Source organism: Erinaceus europaeus, chromosome 5 (assembly GCF_950295315.1).
Source record: "Erinaceus europaeus chromosome 5, mEriEur2.1, whole genome shotgun sequence".
Taxonomy (NCBI): Eukaryota; Metazoa; Chordata; class Mammalia; order Eulipotyphla; family Erinaceidae; genus Erinaceus; species Erinaceus europaeus.
The window spans coordinates 9,560,372-9,576,785 of record NC_080166.1 but is presented as its reverse complement, the minus strand read 5'-3'; the positions used below and the strand labels follow the sequence as shown (position 1 = coordinate 9,576,785).

Sequence of the window (16,414 nt, the reverse complement as noted above, 5' to 3'; positions counted from 1 at the left end):
GCTGATAGATCGCAAACGCAAAATGAATGACCTGAAGATCATTCTCTCTTAAAAGCTTGTGGAAGGGAGTCGGGCGGTAGCGCAGCGGGTTAAGCGCACCGACCGGGGGGTATAAGGATCCCGGTTCGAGACCCCTGGCTCCCCCGCTGCAGGGGAGTCGCTTCACAGGCAATGAAGCAGGTCTGTCTCCCCATCCTCTCTCCATTTCTCTCCGTCCTAACCCACAACGACGACATCAACAACTACTACAACAATAATTAAAAAAAACAACAACCAGGGCAACCAAAGGGAAAATAAACTCATCAGTTACAATAATAATAATAATAACAAAAAGCTTGTGGAAACCAGAGTCAGACTTCAACCTCACTCTAAGAAGGCTCCAGGCAGCACCCCAAAGCGGTCACCCTAATTCCTACAGCGACACACAGACACACAGCAACGGCCCGGGGTGGCCGGGGTCAACGTGGGGTCCCCTCCCGCTCGCCGACCCCCTTCACTCCCCGCCTCCCTCCCGAGCCCCGGGGCTCAGCGACACCGACACCGCAGCGCGCGCGCGCGCGGCCTGGGGCGCCTTCTCCTCCCGCCCGCCCGCCCTGGACGCAGCTCCCCCCGGGGGCTCATCCCCAACCCCCCAAGCCCCCGGCCTCCAGGGGGCGAGCAGCGTCTCCCGCCGGCCGCGAGCTACCTTTCTGCACGTGGATGATGTCCGGGAAGTTGGCCAGATGCCCCTGGTACAGCGCCAGCAGGTCCATGACCGGGTCCAGGTCCTGCCTGGGCTGCTCGGCGAACAGCTCGCCGATGGCGTCGTAGGCGTCGCCGGTGAAGGCGATGGCCTGGTTGAGGCCGGCCGAGAAGGCCTGCTGGTCCAGCTCGAAGGCCTGGCTGAGGCCGCGGAACGACTGGCCCACCTTCTGGTACTCCTTCTTGAAGCCCGTCACCTGCTTGCGCGCGAACTCGTTGGCCGTGTGGTTGAGCTGCAGCGCGCTGTCGTCCATCTTCTTGGTGAAGCTCTTGAAGCCGTCGATCCTGCTCTCCACCTCCTGCAGGTCGAGCGCGGCGGCCGGCGGCGTGCTGAGCGTCAGGAAGAAGTTGGCGCCCACCATCTCGTCGCGCTCGGCCTTGCGCTTGCCCTGCTTCCAGGCCTTCTCGTCGGTGCCGCTGGGGCACGTGAGGAAGTGCTGGAAGGCGTCGCACTGCGCCAGCACCGGGTGGCTGGCCATGTGGTTCATCCACCACACGAGCCCCTTGCGGCGCTTGGAGATGAAGTCCTCCTCGAAGCGGCCCGTGGCCTGCTTCTCGGGCAGGTGCGGCACCGAGATGACCGGGAACTTCTCGGCCAGGCGCGCGTACAGCCAGTCGAAGTGCTTGTAGCGCCGGTGCACGGGCGCCTGCGTGTGCGTGGGCACCAGCTTGTAGGCGATGTAGCTCTTCATGCCCTTGAACTTGGTCTGCTTCGTGGGGTCGTCGATGGTGCACTGGAACGGGTACGGGTTCTCCTGCCACTCGGGCCCGTGGGGGCCCAGCACGACGCACAGCTTGTCGCCGTCCTTGACGAAGCCCGACGCCTGGCCCAGCACGAAGGCCTCGCCGCCCGACTTGACGAAGGTGGAGAAGCGGTTGAGGTTGCGGCTCACGGTGGCCGAGCTCTTGGCGCCCCCCGACGGCGGCGGCGGCGGCGGCGCGGCGCCGCCCCGCGAACCGAGCGACGACGGGTCGCAGCGCGCGGACGGGCGGGAGCGGCCCCCCGACGCCGCCGCGGCCGAGCCGGAGCCGTCCAGGTCCGGGAAGAAGCCGCCGCCGCTCAGCGCGCACGGCTCGTCGGCCACCGTGGAGCTGTCGTCCCACTCGTCGTCCCAGTCGTCGTCGCTGCCCTGACTGGCCGGGTAGCCGCCATACGGCTGCGGAGGCGACGGCCGCAGGGCCGCCCCGAACGAGAAGCCCGCGCCCGGCGGCTGGAAGGTGCTGACGGGCGGCGCGGGCTGCGGCCGCAGCAGCGGCTGGAGGGCGGCGGGCGGCGCGGCGGGCAGCGGCTCGAAGCCGCCGGGGGGCACGTTGGCGTAGCGGGCCGGGACCCCGGGGCCGCCGTCGGCCGCCGCGCCGGGCTCGGGCGCGCGGATCACCTGCACGTACGAGGCGGGGAAGAGGCCGCGGTCGCCGCGGCTGTTGACGCCCTCCAGCCAGCCCTCGATGTCCTGCTCGCTGCACAGGCTCAGCACCTCGTGCTCGCGCAGCGAGATCTCGCCCGGGTTCTCCGACCTGAAGTCGTACAGCGCCCGCGCGCGCAGCGCCATGGCCCCGGGCCCCCGGCGGCAGGGCGGCCCCCCGCGCTCTGCGCGTCGCGGTCGTCGGCGACGGGGACCCCGCGGGGGCGCCTCCGGCGGGCGCGGCGAGGGGAAGCTCCGGACGCGGCGGCGGGCAGCCCTCGGCCCCGGCCGCCGCTCGCGCCCTCCGCTCGCGCCCTCCGCGCCGCTCGCAGAGCCGACTGCCGCGCTGGGCGGCCGGGGCCGGGGCCGGGGGCGGGGCGGGGCGGGGCGGCGGGGGGGCGGGGCGGGGAGGCGGGGCCCGCGGCCTCCCACGTCCCCAGCTGCGCTAATCCACAGCCGAGAGCGCCCGCCAGGCCAGAGCAAACGACGGCCGAGCGCTCGCCCGCCCGCCGCGCGGATCTGCGGCCGCCACTGCCCCCTGGTGGCCGCTGCGACGCTCACCGCAGGCGCTGGGCTGAGAATTGAATTCAAAGGGTCCTCTCCCCTCTCCCCTCTCCCCTCTCCCCTCTCCCCTCTCCCCTCTCCCCTCTCCCTCTCCCTCTCCCTCTCCCTCTCCCTCTCCCTCTCCCTCTCCCCTCTCCCCCCTCCTCTCTCCCCTCTCCCTCTCCCTCTCCCTCTTTCCCTCTCCCTCTTTCCCTCTCCCTCTTTCCCTCTTTCCCTCTCCCTCTTTCCCTCTCCCTCTTTCCCTCTTTCCCTCTCCCTCTCCCTCTTTCCCTCTCCCTTCTCCCTCTCTCTCCCCCTCTTCCTCTTTCCCTCTCCCTCTCCCTCTCCCTCTCTCCCTTCTCCCTCTCCCATTCTTTCTCCTTATTGCATTTACATCAGGCTCAACCTGACGCTGTTGACTGGCTAAGGAAGAAGGGCAAAAGCTAGAAGAAGAATTGCATAGAGACAGAGTAATTGAAAAGGGAAGGGACAGACAGAAGGGCGGTGGTGCACCTGGTGGTGCACCTGGTTGAGCGCACATATTACAATGCGCAAGGACACGCCTTTGAGTCCCAGGTCCCCACCTGCAGGGGGAAATCCTTGCGAGTGATGAAGCAGGGCTGCAGGTGTCTCTCTGTCTCTCTCCCTATCACCCGCTTCCTTCTGGATTTCTGGCTGTTCTCTATCCAATAAATTAATAAGGATAATTGAGAGAGGGAGAGGGAGAGACCTGCAGTCCTGCTTCACCACTAGCAAAGCTTTCCCCCTGCAGGTGGGGGCCGGGAGCTCGAACTCCGGGTCCTTGTGCATTGTAGCATGTGCGCTCAACCAGGTGCATCACCATCTGCCCCCCCCCAAAGGTCTCTATTGAGTAGTGAATTGTCAAATAAGTTTTGAAGCATTTATATTTCAAAACATATCAGGGAAGACAAGTTAATATTTGCATTCCCAATAAACCTCCCCACTCTAGAATGCTTGTAGAGTAATTTAAACCACACAATTAATAAAGGATTCCCCCCACCCCCCCACCCCCGGGCCAGGCTGTGGCACATGCAGCTAAGCACAGACATTACAGTGAGCGGTGAAGCAGGGCTGCAGGTGTCTCTCTCCCTCTTTAACTCCACCTCCCCTCTCAATTTCTATCACTACCCAATAATAAATAAATTTATTTTAAGTATTTTTTTCCGTCTTGGTGATTATGCTCTGAGCCCGCAGAGCAGAGAGTCTTTGGAACCGCCGTACTAGGTTAGAAACTGGGTGCTGGCAGTACCTAGTTGTATGACTTCCAAAGAAAGATACTAGCCCTCATAATTATTATGGGATTTAGGGAATAATATAGAATAATAGATTTCTTTTTTGCAAATGTAAAGAATGAAATAGATTAGCATCTGGGAAGGGCTGCACGTGTAAGTGCTGTTTATGTCTTTGCTGATGCGGCCGCAGTTATTATTTAGAAAGAAAAAATTATGACATTCTTCATTAAAATATGTATATGGTCCCGAAGTCATGATTAAGGTGACAGAAAAGTCCTTCTGCTCCAGTCTCTGTAGCCCTTTCCTCATCTGAGACAGTAAACATCCCTCTCCATCCATCTCTGTCTCACTAGATGCGTATCGCTTTTAAGATGAATAGATTAAAAAATCACTTCCTGAAATATTAATCAACTCTAATCTTCTACAGTTGTCTTGTTTTACATCTTCTTTTCTTTCAGTGTATAATTTGCCCAAAGCTCTTTCTTCTCATAGTCCCCTCTAAGTCTAACCTAATTATTCCTTTGAAGACACCTCTAATCGGGACTTAGCTTTCATATCTCATTAATTTCAGTCTGTCCCCTGACCCCTTTCAAGCAAATCTGGGAAACTGGCCAGAAGAGTGTCCAATTATTGTAGGGGCGGTGATATTCTAAGCATCCTGCACAAAATCAAAACCCTGTTTACCAGAATCTCTCCCAGTGTTTATCCCTAGTGCAAAACCTTAAGTCAGTTCAGTAAGCAAGTTCTGCATTACAACATTTTCAACTGGAAATTTCTGAGTTAAGAGAATTCTCACAGTAAGAAGTCGTTGAATTTCAGTGTCAACAATCTATGTGGTCAGAAACACAAAGTCGGCATTTACAAAAGAGAGAACGATTTATTTTGCTTACTTAAACATGAGATGATAACCTAGAACAGTGGGAAAACAATTCATCGAAGCTTAGCCTTATGCTTCTTCTAGTAGTTACTTATTATGTTCAAGAGTTCATTCCAATCACATGATTCTTGGCTAGGCTTAAGGCTTTCAAACAGAAAGACTATAAAAAATCTGTCTCTGGTGTGAAAGTTTCAGGAGTATGAAATGATGACATTTACAGACAGTTTGAGCTGCTTGTTGCTGGTTGCTGGCAGCGTTAGTGCACAGACAAGTGCTGAATTCCTTGGAGTTTGTGTTCAGCTAGGCACCAAACTTCATGCTTGCTTTACTTTTTGGCACCCGAGTGGAGGCTCATCACGCCCCCCCCCCCCCCATTAAGGATCTTAGATATCCAGACAATGTGCTCACGTATTAGAATAATAACTGTTCACTTGGGGAAGTAGATTCAGTAATACTTTTTTTTAAATATTTATTTATTTATTCCCTTTTGTTGCCCTTGTTGTTTTATTGTTGTAGTTATTATTGTTGTTGTCATTGTTGGATAGGACAGAGAGAAATGGAGAGAGGAGGGGAAGACAGAGAGGAGGAGAGAAAGATAGACATCTGCAGACCTGCTTCATCGCCTGTGAAGCGACTCCCCTGCAGGTGGGGAGCCGGGGTTCGAACCAGTATCCTTATGCCGGTCCTTGTGTTTTGCGCCACCTGCGCTTAACCCACTGCGCTACAGCCCGACTCCCCTCAGTAATACTTTAAAAAAAAAAAACTTTATTTAATTGTATTGAAAGAGATACAGAAATGAAGACACAGTGAGAAAGAACAGAGCACTACTAGCTTCTTGCTAGGGATTGAACCTGGGGCCTGAGTGCCTCAGGAACAAAAGGTTTTGTATAACCATTATGTTGTCTCCTTGCCCAATAACACTTTGCTTTAAAAATATTTCTCACCTCAGGAGTCAGACGGTAGCACAGAGGGTTAAACACACGTGGCACGAAGTGCAGGGACCAACTGGCTTAAGGGTCCCGGTTTGAGCTCAGTCTCCCCACCTGCAGGGGAGTTGCTTCACAAGCAGTGAAGCAGGTCTACAGGTGTCTATCTTTCTCTCTCCTTCTCTGCCTCCCCCTCCTCTCTCCAACAACAAAAAAAGAAAATATTTCTCACCTCACCAATGTGTCCCACAACCTCAACTCACCAGATCCCTATCCCACCAGAGAAAGATAGAAACCAGCTGGAGGTATGGGTCAACCTGCCAGTGACCTTGCTCATTGGAGAAGCAATTACAGAAGCAAGAACTCCCACCTTCTGCACTCCATAAAGATCTTTGGTCCATACTCCCAGAGGGACAAAGCATAGGGAAGTTTCCAATGGAAGGGATAGGATATGGAACTCTGGTGGTGGGAATCATATGGAATTGTACTCCTCTTATCCTACAATCTTGTTAATCATTATTAAATCACTAATTTAAAGTATTTCTCTAGAAAATGGATCCTATTGTTTGTAATTTACACAGTTCTCACTGTAACCATCAGTTCTTTTTATTTCATTATTAGGCTTGTGTAAAAGCCAGCTAGTGGTGGATTCTCAGTGGCACACAACAGCTGCATTTTTAGACTTCTTCACTAGGCTTAGAGGCACTTGGTGGTCCAGTCTCTGCCCTTCTTCCCATGTCTCTCCCACTAGAAAGAAACCACAGTTGTTCTTTTTCAGTTTCCAGAATAATTCAAACACATTTGTGCTTCCAATTTTTTTAAATAGATTTTTCTCTTTCAGAGAGAGATGATTTATGGGAAAAGTAAGTAGCGGAAGTTACAAGAGATTTTCCATGTATTCCCCCACCCCTACATGCATATCAGCATTTGTTACAGCTGATGAACCCACAATGACTCATAATCACAGCTTACTTTGAGGTTCACCCTTGGTACTGTATCTACCATGGATTTGGACAAATATATAGTGTCAGGGAAACATCCTTGTGGTGTCAGACAGTATATATGCTGCCCTCAAATCTTCAGTACTCTGTTCATCCTTCTCCTCCCACCCCTGAGACACAGGCAAACACAAATCTCTGTAGTTTTACTTTTTCCAAACCATCATATCATTGAGAGCATACAGTATGAAGCCCTTAGATTGAATAATTAACTTCTTTTCACTTACTAGTATGCCTTTCAACTTCATTCATGTCTTTTCAAGACTTGATAACTCATTTCTTTCCTTTCAACACTTAATAATATTCCCTGGTGTATTACATGAACTTAATAATATTCCCTGGTGTATTACATGCCGCATAATATGCCCTTGCATATCTTGGTTGCTACCAAGGTTTTGGCAGTTATGAGTAAATATTCTATAAGTGTTCTTGTACTTGTACAGGTTCTTTTTTTTTTTAAAGATTTTATTTATTTATTAATGAGAAAGATAGAAGGAGAGAGAGAAAGAACCAGACATCACTCTGGTACATATGCTGCCAGGGACTGACCACTTGTACAGGGTTTTATATAGCTATATTTTCAACTCCTTTGGGTAAATATATGGCACACAGTTATTAAAGTGTGTGTTAACAGTATGTTTAGTCAGGCTGGGAGTATGGATCGACCTGCCAATGCCCATGTCCAGCGGGGAAGCAATGACAGAAGCCAGACCTTCCACCTTCTGCATCCCACAGTGATCCTGGGTCCATACTCCCAGAGGGATAAAGAATAGGAAAGCTTCCAATGGAGGCGATGGGATATGGAGTTCAGGTGGTGGGAATTGTACCCCTCTTATCCTACGGTCTTGTCCATCATTATTAAATCAATAAAACAAAAAAGTGTTGGTATGTTTCTAATTCTGCTTCTAAAAACCTTTTCTGTTTCATTTGGTTTAAATCCCCCCTGCTTAACACTACATTCTATTTACATAACCACTGTATTCTATTTACATAACCACTATCAACAAGCACCACCCTCCCTCCTGGGCATTGGTGGTTCAGTGATAGAATTCTTGCCTTCTTCTAGCTTGCCTGCTCTGCCCCCTCTCCTTGTCATACCCTGATTTTCACCAGTCACTTTTCTCTCCACCCTCTCTGATTCGCATCCTGTTCCCACCCTACTGGGCTAGTATATTTATAAAGACAAGATTGTTTGTAGTTAGTTAGTTTAGTTTAGCTTAGCTTGGCTTAGATTGCACTGCGTCCTGCATGAATAAAGAGATACTGCGTACAACCCAGCCATGAGTCCCGGGTCGTCTCTTACCCGCCCGTGAAGCCAGCCCAGCGAAAACAACAAAAAAGAAAATGGGGAGTCGGCAGTAGCACAGCAGGTTAAGTGCACGTGGCACAAAGCACAAAAACCGGCGTAAAGATCCTGGTTCGAGTCCCCGGCTCCCCACCTGCAGGGGAGTCACTTCACAGGCGGTGAAGCAGGTCTGCAGGTGTCTGTCTTTCTCTCCTCTCTGTCTTCCCTTCCTTCCTCTCTCCATTTCTCTCTGTCCTATCCAACAACTACATAAATAACAATAATAATAACTACAACAGCAAAACAACAAGGGCAACAAAAATAAATAAATAAAATAAATAAATAAACTTTAAAAAAAAAAGAAAATGTTTTTTCACACCAATGGTCCTTCAAAACACGTCTGTAACAAACTTTCAGATACGTCTGTTTAACAAAGCATGAATTAACTCTTTAAAAAAAAAAGAGTATGTTTAGTTTTATAATAAACCACCAAACTGTTCCAAAATGCCTGTACCATTTTGTGTTTCCAGTAGGAGTGGGTGAGAGTCGCCATTGCACCATCAACGTCTCACCAGCTTTGATTTGTCGATGCTCTTATCTGGGGCCATTCTGTAATGGAACCTTATTTGAATAACCTACAATGTGACCATCTTTTCATTTACTTAGTTTCCATCTGTTTTCTTCTGGAAAGTGTCTGTCAAGAGGGAGATAGACAGTAACACTGCTTCACCACTCACAAAACTTTCTCCCTGCAGGTGGGGACTGGGAGCTCAAACCCTGGTCCTTGTGAACTAAGTAACATGTGGGCTCAACCAGCTGTGCCACCACCCAGCCTCAACATAGCTTCTTTTTGTTTTGTTTTTCTGTGTTTGTTTTCCTTCCCTGAGATGGGAGAAGATGGTTAGAGCAGGCTGGAGTCGCTATTTCCCTCCCAACCCACCCTTTCAGGTCTCGTAAGTTCATATAAAAACCCCTGGAGGCTAGACTCTTGTTTAGTCATTTCTCCTGAGGGCAGACCTTGCTAAGAAGAATGGAATGCTTTGGCCTGACACGCTTCAAAAATAGGTCCTTTTCCATTCTGTGTGTCAAGAGCTCAAGGTGGGTGAGCACCAGCTCACAATGAGAACCTGGCAGAGATTCCTGAGGTAAAATTTCCAAGTGTGGGAGCCTCTAATGAATGGGGCCCCCTAGAATATTCTGCAGTGGGCATCTAGCACTTGATCACTTTGGAGCCAGCCTCCTGGATGCCAATTTCCACAGAAGTCGCTACTCTTAAGTTGTGATCCTCTGTGTCTGCTGTCTGTCTCTCTAATTTTTTTAGGGGAAGGCCCTGTAACTCCACCTCTACAAATCTAAAATTAATTACAGTTTTCAAATTTTTTGTTTGTTTCTGGCTTTTTTTTTTAAACTTGTTACAGCTAAATGTTAACCTCCAAGCTTCTTACTTTCAAGATAAGAAATCAGAACTTATTTTAAATTTCTTTATTGGGGAATTAATGTTTTATATTTGACAGTAAATACAATAGTTTGTAAATGCATAACATTTCCCAGTTTTCCATATAACAATACAACCCCCACTAGGTCCTCTGTCATCCTTCTTGGACCTGTATTCTCCCCACCCACCCACCCCAGAGTCTTTTACTTTGGTGCAATATGCCAATTCCAGTTCAGGTTCTACTTGTGTTTTCTCTTCTGATCTTGTTTTTCAACTTCTGCCTGAGAGTGAGATCATCCCACATTCATCCTTCTGTTTCTGACTTATTTCACTTAACATGAATTTTTCAAGGTCCATCCAAGATCGGCTGAAAACGGTCAAGTCACCATTGTGTATATGTATCACAACTTGCTCAGCCACTCGTCTGTGGTTGGACACCTAGGTTGCTTCCAGGTTTTGGCTATTACAAATTGTGCTGCTAAGAACATATGTGTACACAGATCTTTTTGGATGGGTGTGTTAGGTTCCTGAGGATATATCCCCAGGAGAGGAATTGCAGGATCATAGAGTAGCTCCATTTCTAGCCTTCTGAAAGAAATCAGAACTTTTTTCAGACTTTTGTCTTTACTATTTTCTCTGTCTGGATTCCTCTTCTGCCAAGAACCCACCAGACTGCACCTTGATTGTGTTCAGAGTCACTAGGACTCTCCCGTACTCCTTTTCTCCAGAAAATATTCCAGAATTACAATGGGGTAAGTCTGGGTCCCTGGCTCACTGCGCCTATTCAGAGAGAAGAAACTTTTGTTGATTAAGTCATTGAGAATACACTGAGGATGCAGCAGTGAATGAAACAGACATGGCAGGCAACCAGCAAATATTTGCTCATTTAGTGACTGAGTGAGACCCACACATATTCTCTGGAGAATAGTTCTCAATAGTTCTTCACTTGTATGTGTTTATCTCTGTCCCTCTGCTGCCAGCACTAACTTGCATTTTTTTTTCTTTCTTTTTTTCTTTTTTACCAGAGCACTACTCAGCTCTGTTTGATGGTGGTGTGGGGGATTGAACCTGGGACTTTGGAGCCTCAAGCATGACAGTCTCTTTGCATAACCATTGTGCTGTCTACTCTACTCCCACCCACTAACTTACATTATCTAAGAGCTACTAAATGCTTTTCTCTTTAAATAAATAACTCAAACTAATCCAGAGCACCATTCCAAATTTGCTAAAATCACTGAAACTTTCCTATGGACTAATTTGTATTTGTATTTGACTGGCTGTGTAATATTATAAAATTATATTTTTATTTTATCTGGAAGTTCTTCATATAATATGTCAAGCGTTATTACATAACTATATAGTACTTCCATCATTCAAAATCTTATTTCCTGCTATGATATCACAGCAAATTGTCCCTGTTTTTGTGATTATGTTTTTCACACTTTATCTCACCTGTCTCCTTTTGAATTATGACCTGTTTTTGTTCCAATTGTCAATATGTATTATATGAAATGTCATAACTTCTAGGATAGTTTTTCTAAATTTTTTTGTACCTGCAATCACAAGCTGTCAAAGCAAGGTGTGAAACTGATCTGCTGTTCAGTTTGAATACCTTTTCAGTTAATTAGTTTGTTAATTTATGCTACAAGAGTTATTGCTAAAGCCTAGTGCCTGCACCACAACTCCATAGCTTCCTTCCATGCTGCATTTTTCTTTTTCTCTCTCTCCCTCTCTTTTTTTCTTCCTTTCTTTCCAGGGCGCTGTTCAGCTCTGGCTATGGTTGTGGGGGGAGAGGGTTGTGATTAAACCTGGGACTTGGGAGCCTCAGACATGAGGGTCTTTTTGCATAACCATTATATTATCTCTTCTGACCAGTTAAAGAAATTTTTAATTTTTTTATATTTATTTCTCCTTTTGTTGCCCTTATTTTAGTTATTATTGTTGTTGTTATTGATGTCATCGTTGTTGGATAGGACAGAGAGAAATGGAGAGAGAAGGGGAAGACAGAGAGGGTGAGAGAAAGATAAGACACCTGCAGACCTGCTTCACCGCCTATGAAGCGACACCCTCCTCTGCCGCGGGGGGGGGGGGGGGGGGGGGGGGGGGGGGCTCGAACCAGGATCCTTATGGGCGTTATGGGCCCTGCTGTGCGCCACGTGCGCTTAACCCGCTGAGCTACCGCCCAACTCCCTTTAAATAAATATTTTTAAGTACAGTCTCAAATATTTGTTGAAAGATGAATCTCATTTAATCTTGTCACTTCTTTTTTAAAAAATATTTTTATTTGTTTATTTTAATGAGAGAGACAGGGAGGGAGGGAGGGAGAGAGAGAGACACCATAGCCCTGCTCAGCTTTGGCTTATGGTGGTTGGGGGGGAGAGCCTGAGGCTTGAGGCTCTTTTTCCATAACCACTGTGCTATCTCCACACTCCCATGACTATTTCTTTTTCTTTCCGATAAAGACAGAGATAGAGAAGTAGAGGACACCTGCAGTCCTGTTCCACTGCTCCTAAAGCTTCCCCCTGCAGGTGGAGACCAGGGACTTAAACCCAGGACCTCATGCATGGCAAGGTGTACACTCTACCTGGTGTGTCATTGCCCCGTTTCTGACCAGCTTTCAAAATGTGGGTGATTCACTCAAAAATGTAGGGTTTTTTTTTTCTTTCTTTTTAATCTATCTTTTTTTGGAGGCTTCAATGTATATAACTTGGACATAGGAAGGCTTAGAAAGTTAAGCGGGAGGGAGTCCAGCGGTAGCGCAGCAGGTTAAGCGCAGGTGGCGCAAAGCACAAGGACCGGCATAAGGATCCTGGTTCCAGCCCCTGGCTCCCCACCTGCAGGGGAGTCACTTCACAGGCAGTGAAGCAGGTCTGTAGGGGTCTATCTTTCTCTCCCCCTCTCTGTCTTCTCTCTCCATTTCTCTCTGTCCTATCCAACAACGACGACATGACATCAACAACAACTGGAACAAAAAGGGAAAATAAATAAATAAATAAATATTAAAAAAAGAAAGAAAAAAGTCAAGTGGGAGTCCGGCGGTAGCTCAGTGGGTGAAGCACACGTGGCGGAAAGCAAGGACCAGAGTAAGGATCCCGGTTCCATGCGGGTTGTTGATGTAGCACCCTGGCTCCCCACCCGCAAGAGAGTCCCTTCACAAGGGGAGAAGCAGGTCTGTAGGTGTCTTTCTCTTCCCCTCCTCTCTCCTTTTCTCTCTGTCCTATCCAACAACAATTGTAACTACAACAATAAAACAACAAGGACAACAAAAGGAAATAAATAAATAGATATTAAAAAAAAAAAAGAGGGAGTCGGGCTGTAGCGCAGCGGGTTAAGCGCAGGTGGCGCAAAGCACAAGGACCGGCATAAGGATCCCGGTTGGTTCGAACCCCGGCTCCCCAACTGCAGAGGAGTCGCTTCACAGGCGGTGAAGCAGGTGTGCAGGTGTCTATCTTTCTCTCCTCCTCTCTGTCTTCCCCTCCTCTCTCCATTTCTCTCTGTCCTATCCAACAACGACAACAACAATAAAAAAAAAACTACAACAATAAAACAACAAGGGCAACAAAAGGGAATAAATAAATAAAATAAATATTAAAAAAAAAAAAAAAAAGACAGGGCTGGAGAGATAGATAGCAGGCACATTTGCTGCCTTGTGTGGGGCCCAGGTTTGAGGCCCAAGGCCACATGGCAGCACCATGGCACTGGGGAAAATGGGGCAGATGCCAGTAGTGTGCTCTCTCCTTCTCTGCCTCTTAGCTGAATGGTAGGGTAAAAAGCTGACCTGGCAGCAGTCAAATCACACACATGGAGTCCCCAACTCTGGGGTGGGGTGGGGTGGGATGGGGGTGGGGAGGAGGGGCGAGCAACTTCTCTTGACAGCTTGGCAGGTGATAATTTTTTTCCTTTGTGTCTTATAGCAGTATGTCTGTGACTGTTTTATGTTACAGATTAAATACCAGTCTGTCCATTTGCTTCCCTAACACACATTTCAGAGTGAAACACCCCTAGACTTTGAGGAATTGGTTCTCATAACCAAGGATGTCCTTGGTTCATACCAACTGTCTCTCTGAGGCTAGCCTAGTGGCAGGAATACAGGTAACACTCAGATATTTTATGTTGGGAGATAAGAAGTAGCAAGAGGTAAGAAGTAGCTAAGAAGAGGTAAGAAGAGATAAGAAGTAGCTCAAGCATTAGCCAGCTTTAGGAGAACTGAAAAAAAAATGTCTAAGGTAAATTTGATGCGTTTCACTTCCTGAACATGGAAGTGGAATTTTCTGTTTTCATTTTTTAGCTCAGAAAATCAAAATTCATTTAGAAAACTAGAATGTAGGTGTTTCACCAAGTTGCAGCTGCTACTATGATTTCATCCTGACTTTCCTGGGCAGACAACCTCACCTATGTGTCCTGGAACCCCACCTCCCCAGCACCCCACCCCACTAGAGAAAGAAAGAGACAGGCTGGGGGTATGGATCCACTTGCCAAAGTCCATGTCCATCAGAGAAGCAATTACAGAAACAAGAACTCCCACCTTCTGTATGCCCTCCACAAACATTGGTTTGTATCCCCAGAAATGAAAGGGAAAAGATGACCAGAAGACTCTGAACTCCAGTTCCATCAGGACCAGGGGAGAAAAGAAATAAAAGGACACTGGGAAATAGTAATAGGTGTAGGTGTGACTTGTAAAGGAAGAAAAGATAGGACCATGGTGGGGGGGAAGGCAAATATATACAAATATAGACAGTTGTAGAAATAATAGTCAGCCCATATCTGCAGCCTTAGGAGAACTGTTGTAGCTTCCAATGGAGAAAATGGGGACACAGAAAATGGGGACACAGAAAATGGGGATACAGAACTCTGGTGGTGGGCACAGTATGGAATTATACCCTTGTTGTCTTATAACTTTGTAAATCACTAAAAAATAAAATAAAAAAAAAAACGTTAAAAAGAAGAATATAGATGTTTCAGGAAAAAAAGGGGGGAAGGGAGAAAAAAGGAGCCTATCTGTCCAGGAGAAGAATGTTGGTCTTTAAGAGAGGCCCTTATACTGCCCTGTTGCTGATGGAGGGGGCTTCTCTCCTGCCTCTCAAATGAATTATATAGAAGCCTTTATCTCATGAACACTCCAGAGCTTCATTTCTTCATCTTTGCTCAGAGGTCAAACATTGCAGAAGTATTTACATCCAGACAAATAGCTCGAGGAGGAAATAATCTAGAAGAGAAATAAATGGTCATGTGCAGAATAGAAGCCATGTCACATAAGACTTTGTTTGGTCAGCACAGCCTTCTAGAACACTGTCATTTACACATTAGATGCTGTAAAGACTAGACTAGGTAACCAATGCAGTAACCTCATATGAGATGAAGCCAATGCAGATTCATTACTTTAAAAAGAGACATAGATACTTGAGTGTGAACTTAAAGACATTAGCATTTTAAGAAGTCAGCAGTTCAGATCTAACTCCTGAGACAGATGTCTTTACCTAAGGCTTGCACAGGAAAGTCTGTGCATTGAGTCCCCACCCCCCTCCAACTTCAAGTGGTCATAATGGTTTCTACTTTCTTGGTGGGAACTGAACTGAATGCAGGGGTAGATAGCATAATTGTTACGCAAAGAGACATGCCTGAGGCTCCAAAGTCCCAGGTTCAATCATAAGCCAGAGCTGAGCAGTGCTCTGGTAAAAAAAAAGAAAAAAAGGAAAAAGGAACTGAACTCACACAAATATTTTACTAACACCATTATGGCATCTGTATAAGGAGTGTTAGACGCAGATGATAATAAGAGCTGTATGTGCTGCTAAGTTTTCCTGTCTTGAAAGATTTGTTACTCCCTGTGCTCTGGTATCCTCAGCTGTACAACGGTGGGGGGGTGGTACAGGGAAAGATATCTACTGTGCTGTGAGGAGTAAGTAGTTGACTGTGTAAAAGTACTTACAGCATGCCTAGCAGTTAGATAACTTGTTATGGGAAACTCATCAAGAAACCTCATCACCTGTTTCTTTTTCCATGGCTTATCTATGCCTCTGTCCCCTCATCTAAGAAACATGTGTTAATAACAACTACTTTATAGGATGGTTATAAGCATTAATTAATTTCACATAAGTAAGTAATTGGAGGGGCCAGGTGGTGGCACACCTGGTTGAGTGCACGGTACAATGCGCAAGGACCCAGGTTTGAGCCCCCAGGCCCCACCAGCAGGAGGAAAGCTTTGCGAGTGGTGAAGTGTGTCTCTTTCTCTTCCCTCTCTATCTCCCTTTTCCTTCTCAATTCCTAGCTCTCTCTATCCAATAAATAAATAAAGATAATTTTTTTAAAAATGTTTTAAAAGGTAGTTGGAACCGAGTCTAGAAGTCATATTGACTATGTTGCCATCTGGTCACCAAATAGGAATGTGAGTTCCTTTCAAAAATATTTATTTATTAACGTGAGAGAAATCCATAGGGTCACTGTGGCATACGCTGTGCCAGAAATAGAGCCCAGGATCATGTCATGCTTTTTTTTTTTTTTTGAGGTCTACCCTCCCCCTTACCACAGGGTTTTTACTTTGGTGCCCTACTCTCGATTTAATCAGATCCTGCTTTCAGTTTCCCTTTGTTCTTCTTTCTCAACTTCTGTTGATGAGTGAGATCATCCCATACTCATCTTTATCTTTCTGACTTAGCTGACTTAACATAATTCCTTCTAGCTCCAAGATGCATCCACCGATCGCAACCTAATCAACGCAATGAGTGCCACCCCAACATGCTTCACTTCAGACTGTGTCCAGAGACTTCAGGTGTGAAATGACAACCCTTCAGCTTCATCACTCGGGTGAGACCTTTCCTTTCATAGTATTCTCTAATTCCATTCCAGGTGGTCCACTCCCCAATAAAGTCCCCAAACCTAGATATAGTCCAGGTCCCCTGAGATAGAGCATATGTTCACACGTGCCTATAACCAGGGAAAAATATATACCTGAA

At 47.3% G+C, this 16,414-nt stretch overlaps 1 protein-coding gene across 1 annotated transcript; it reads right to left on the bottom strand.

Annotated features, from left to right (window-relative positions):
- Nucleotides 1–617: 617 nt before the first annotated feature.
- On the bottom strand, nt 618–2,353 carry SNX18 (sorting nexin 18). The gene has a single exon (XM_060191922.1). The coding sequence runs from the start codon at nt 2,289–2,291 to the stop codon at nt 618–620; it is 1,674 nt and encodes a 557-aa protein (XP_060047905.1). The 5' UTR covers nt 2,292–2,353.
- Between the last annotated feature and the right edge of the window lie 14,061 nt (nt 2,354–16,414).

What these genes read in the sequence shown, in the direction of transcription:
- SNX18 (XM_060191922.1), bottom strand. Translation starts at nt 2,291, where the DNA reads ATGGCGCTGCGCGCGCGGGCGCTGTACGACTTCAGGTCGGAGAACCCG.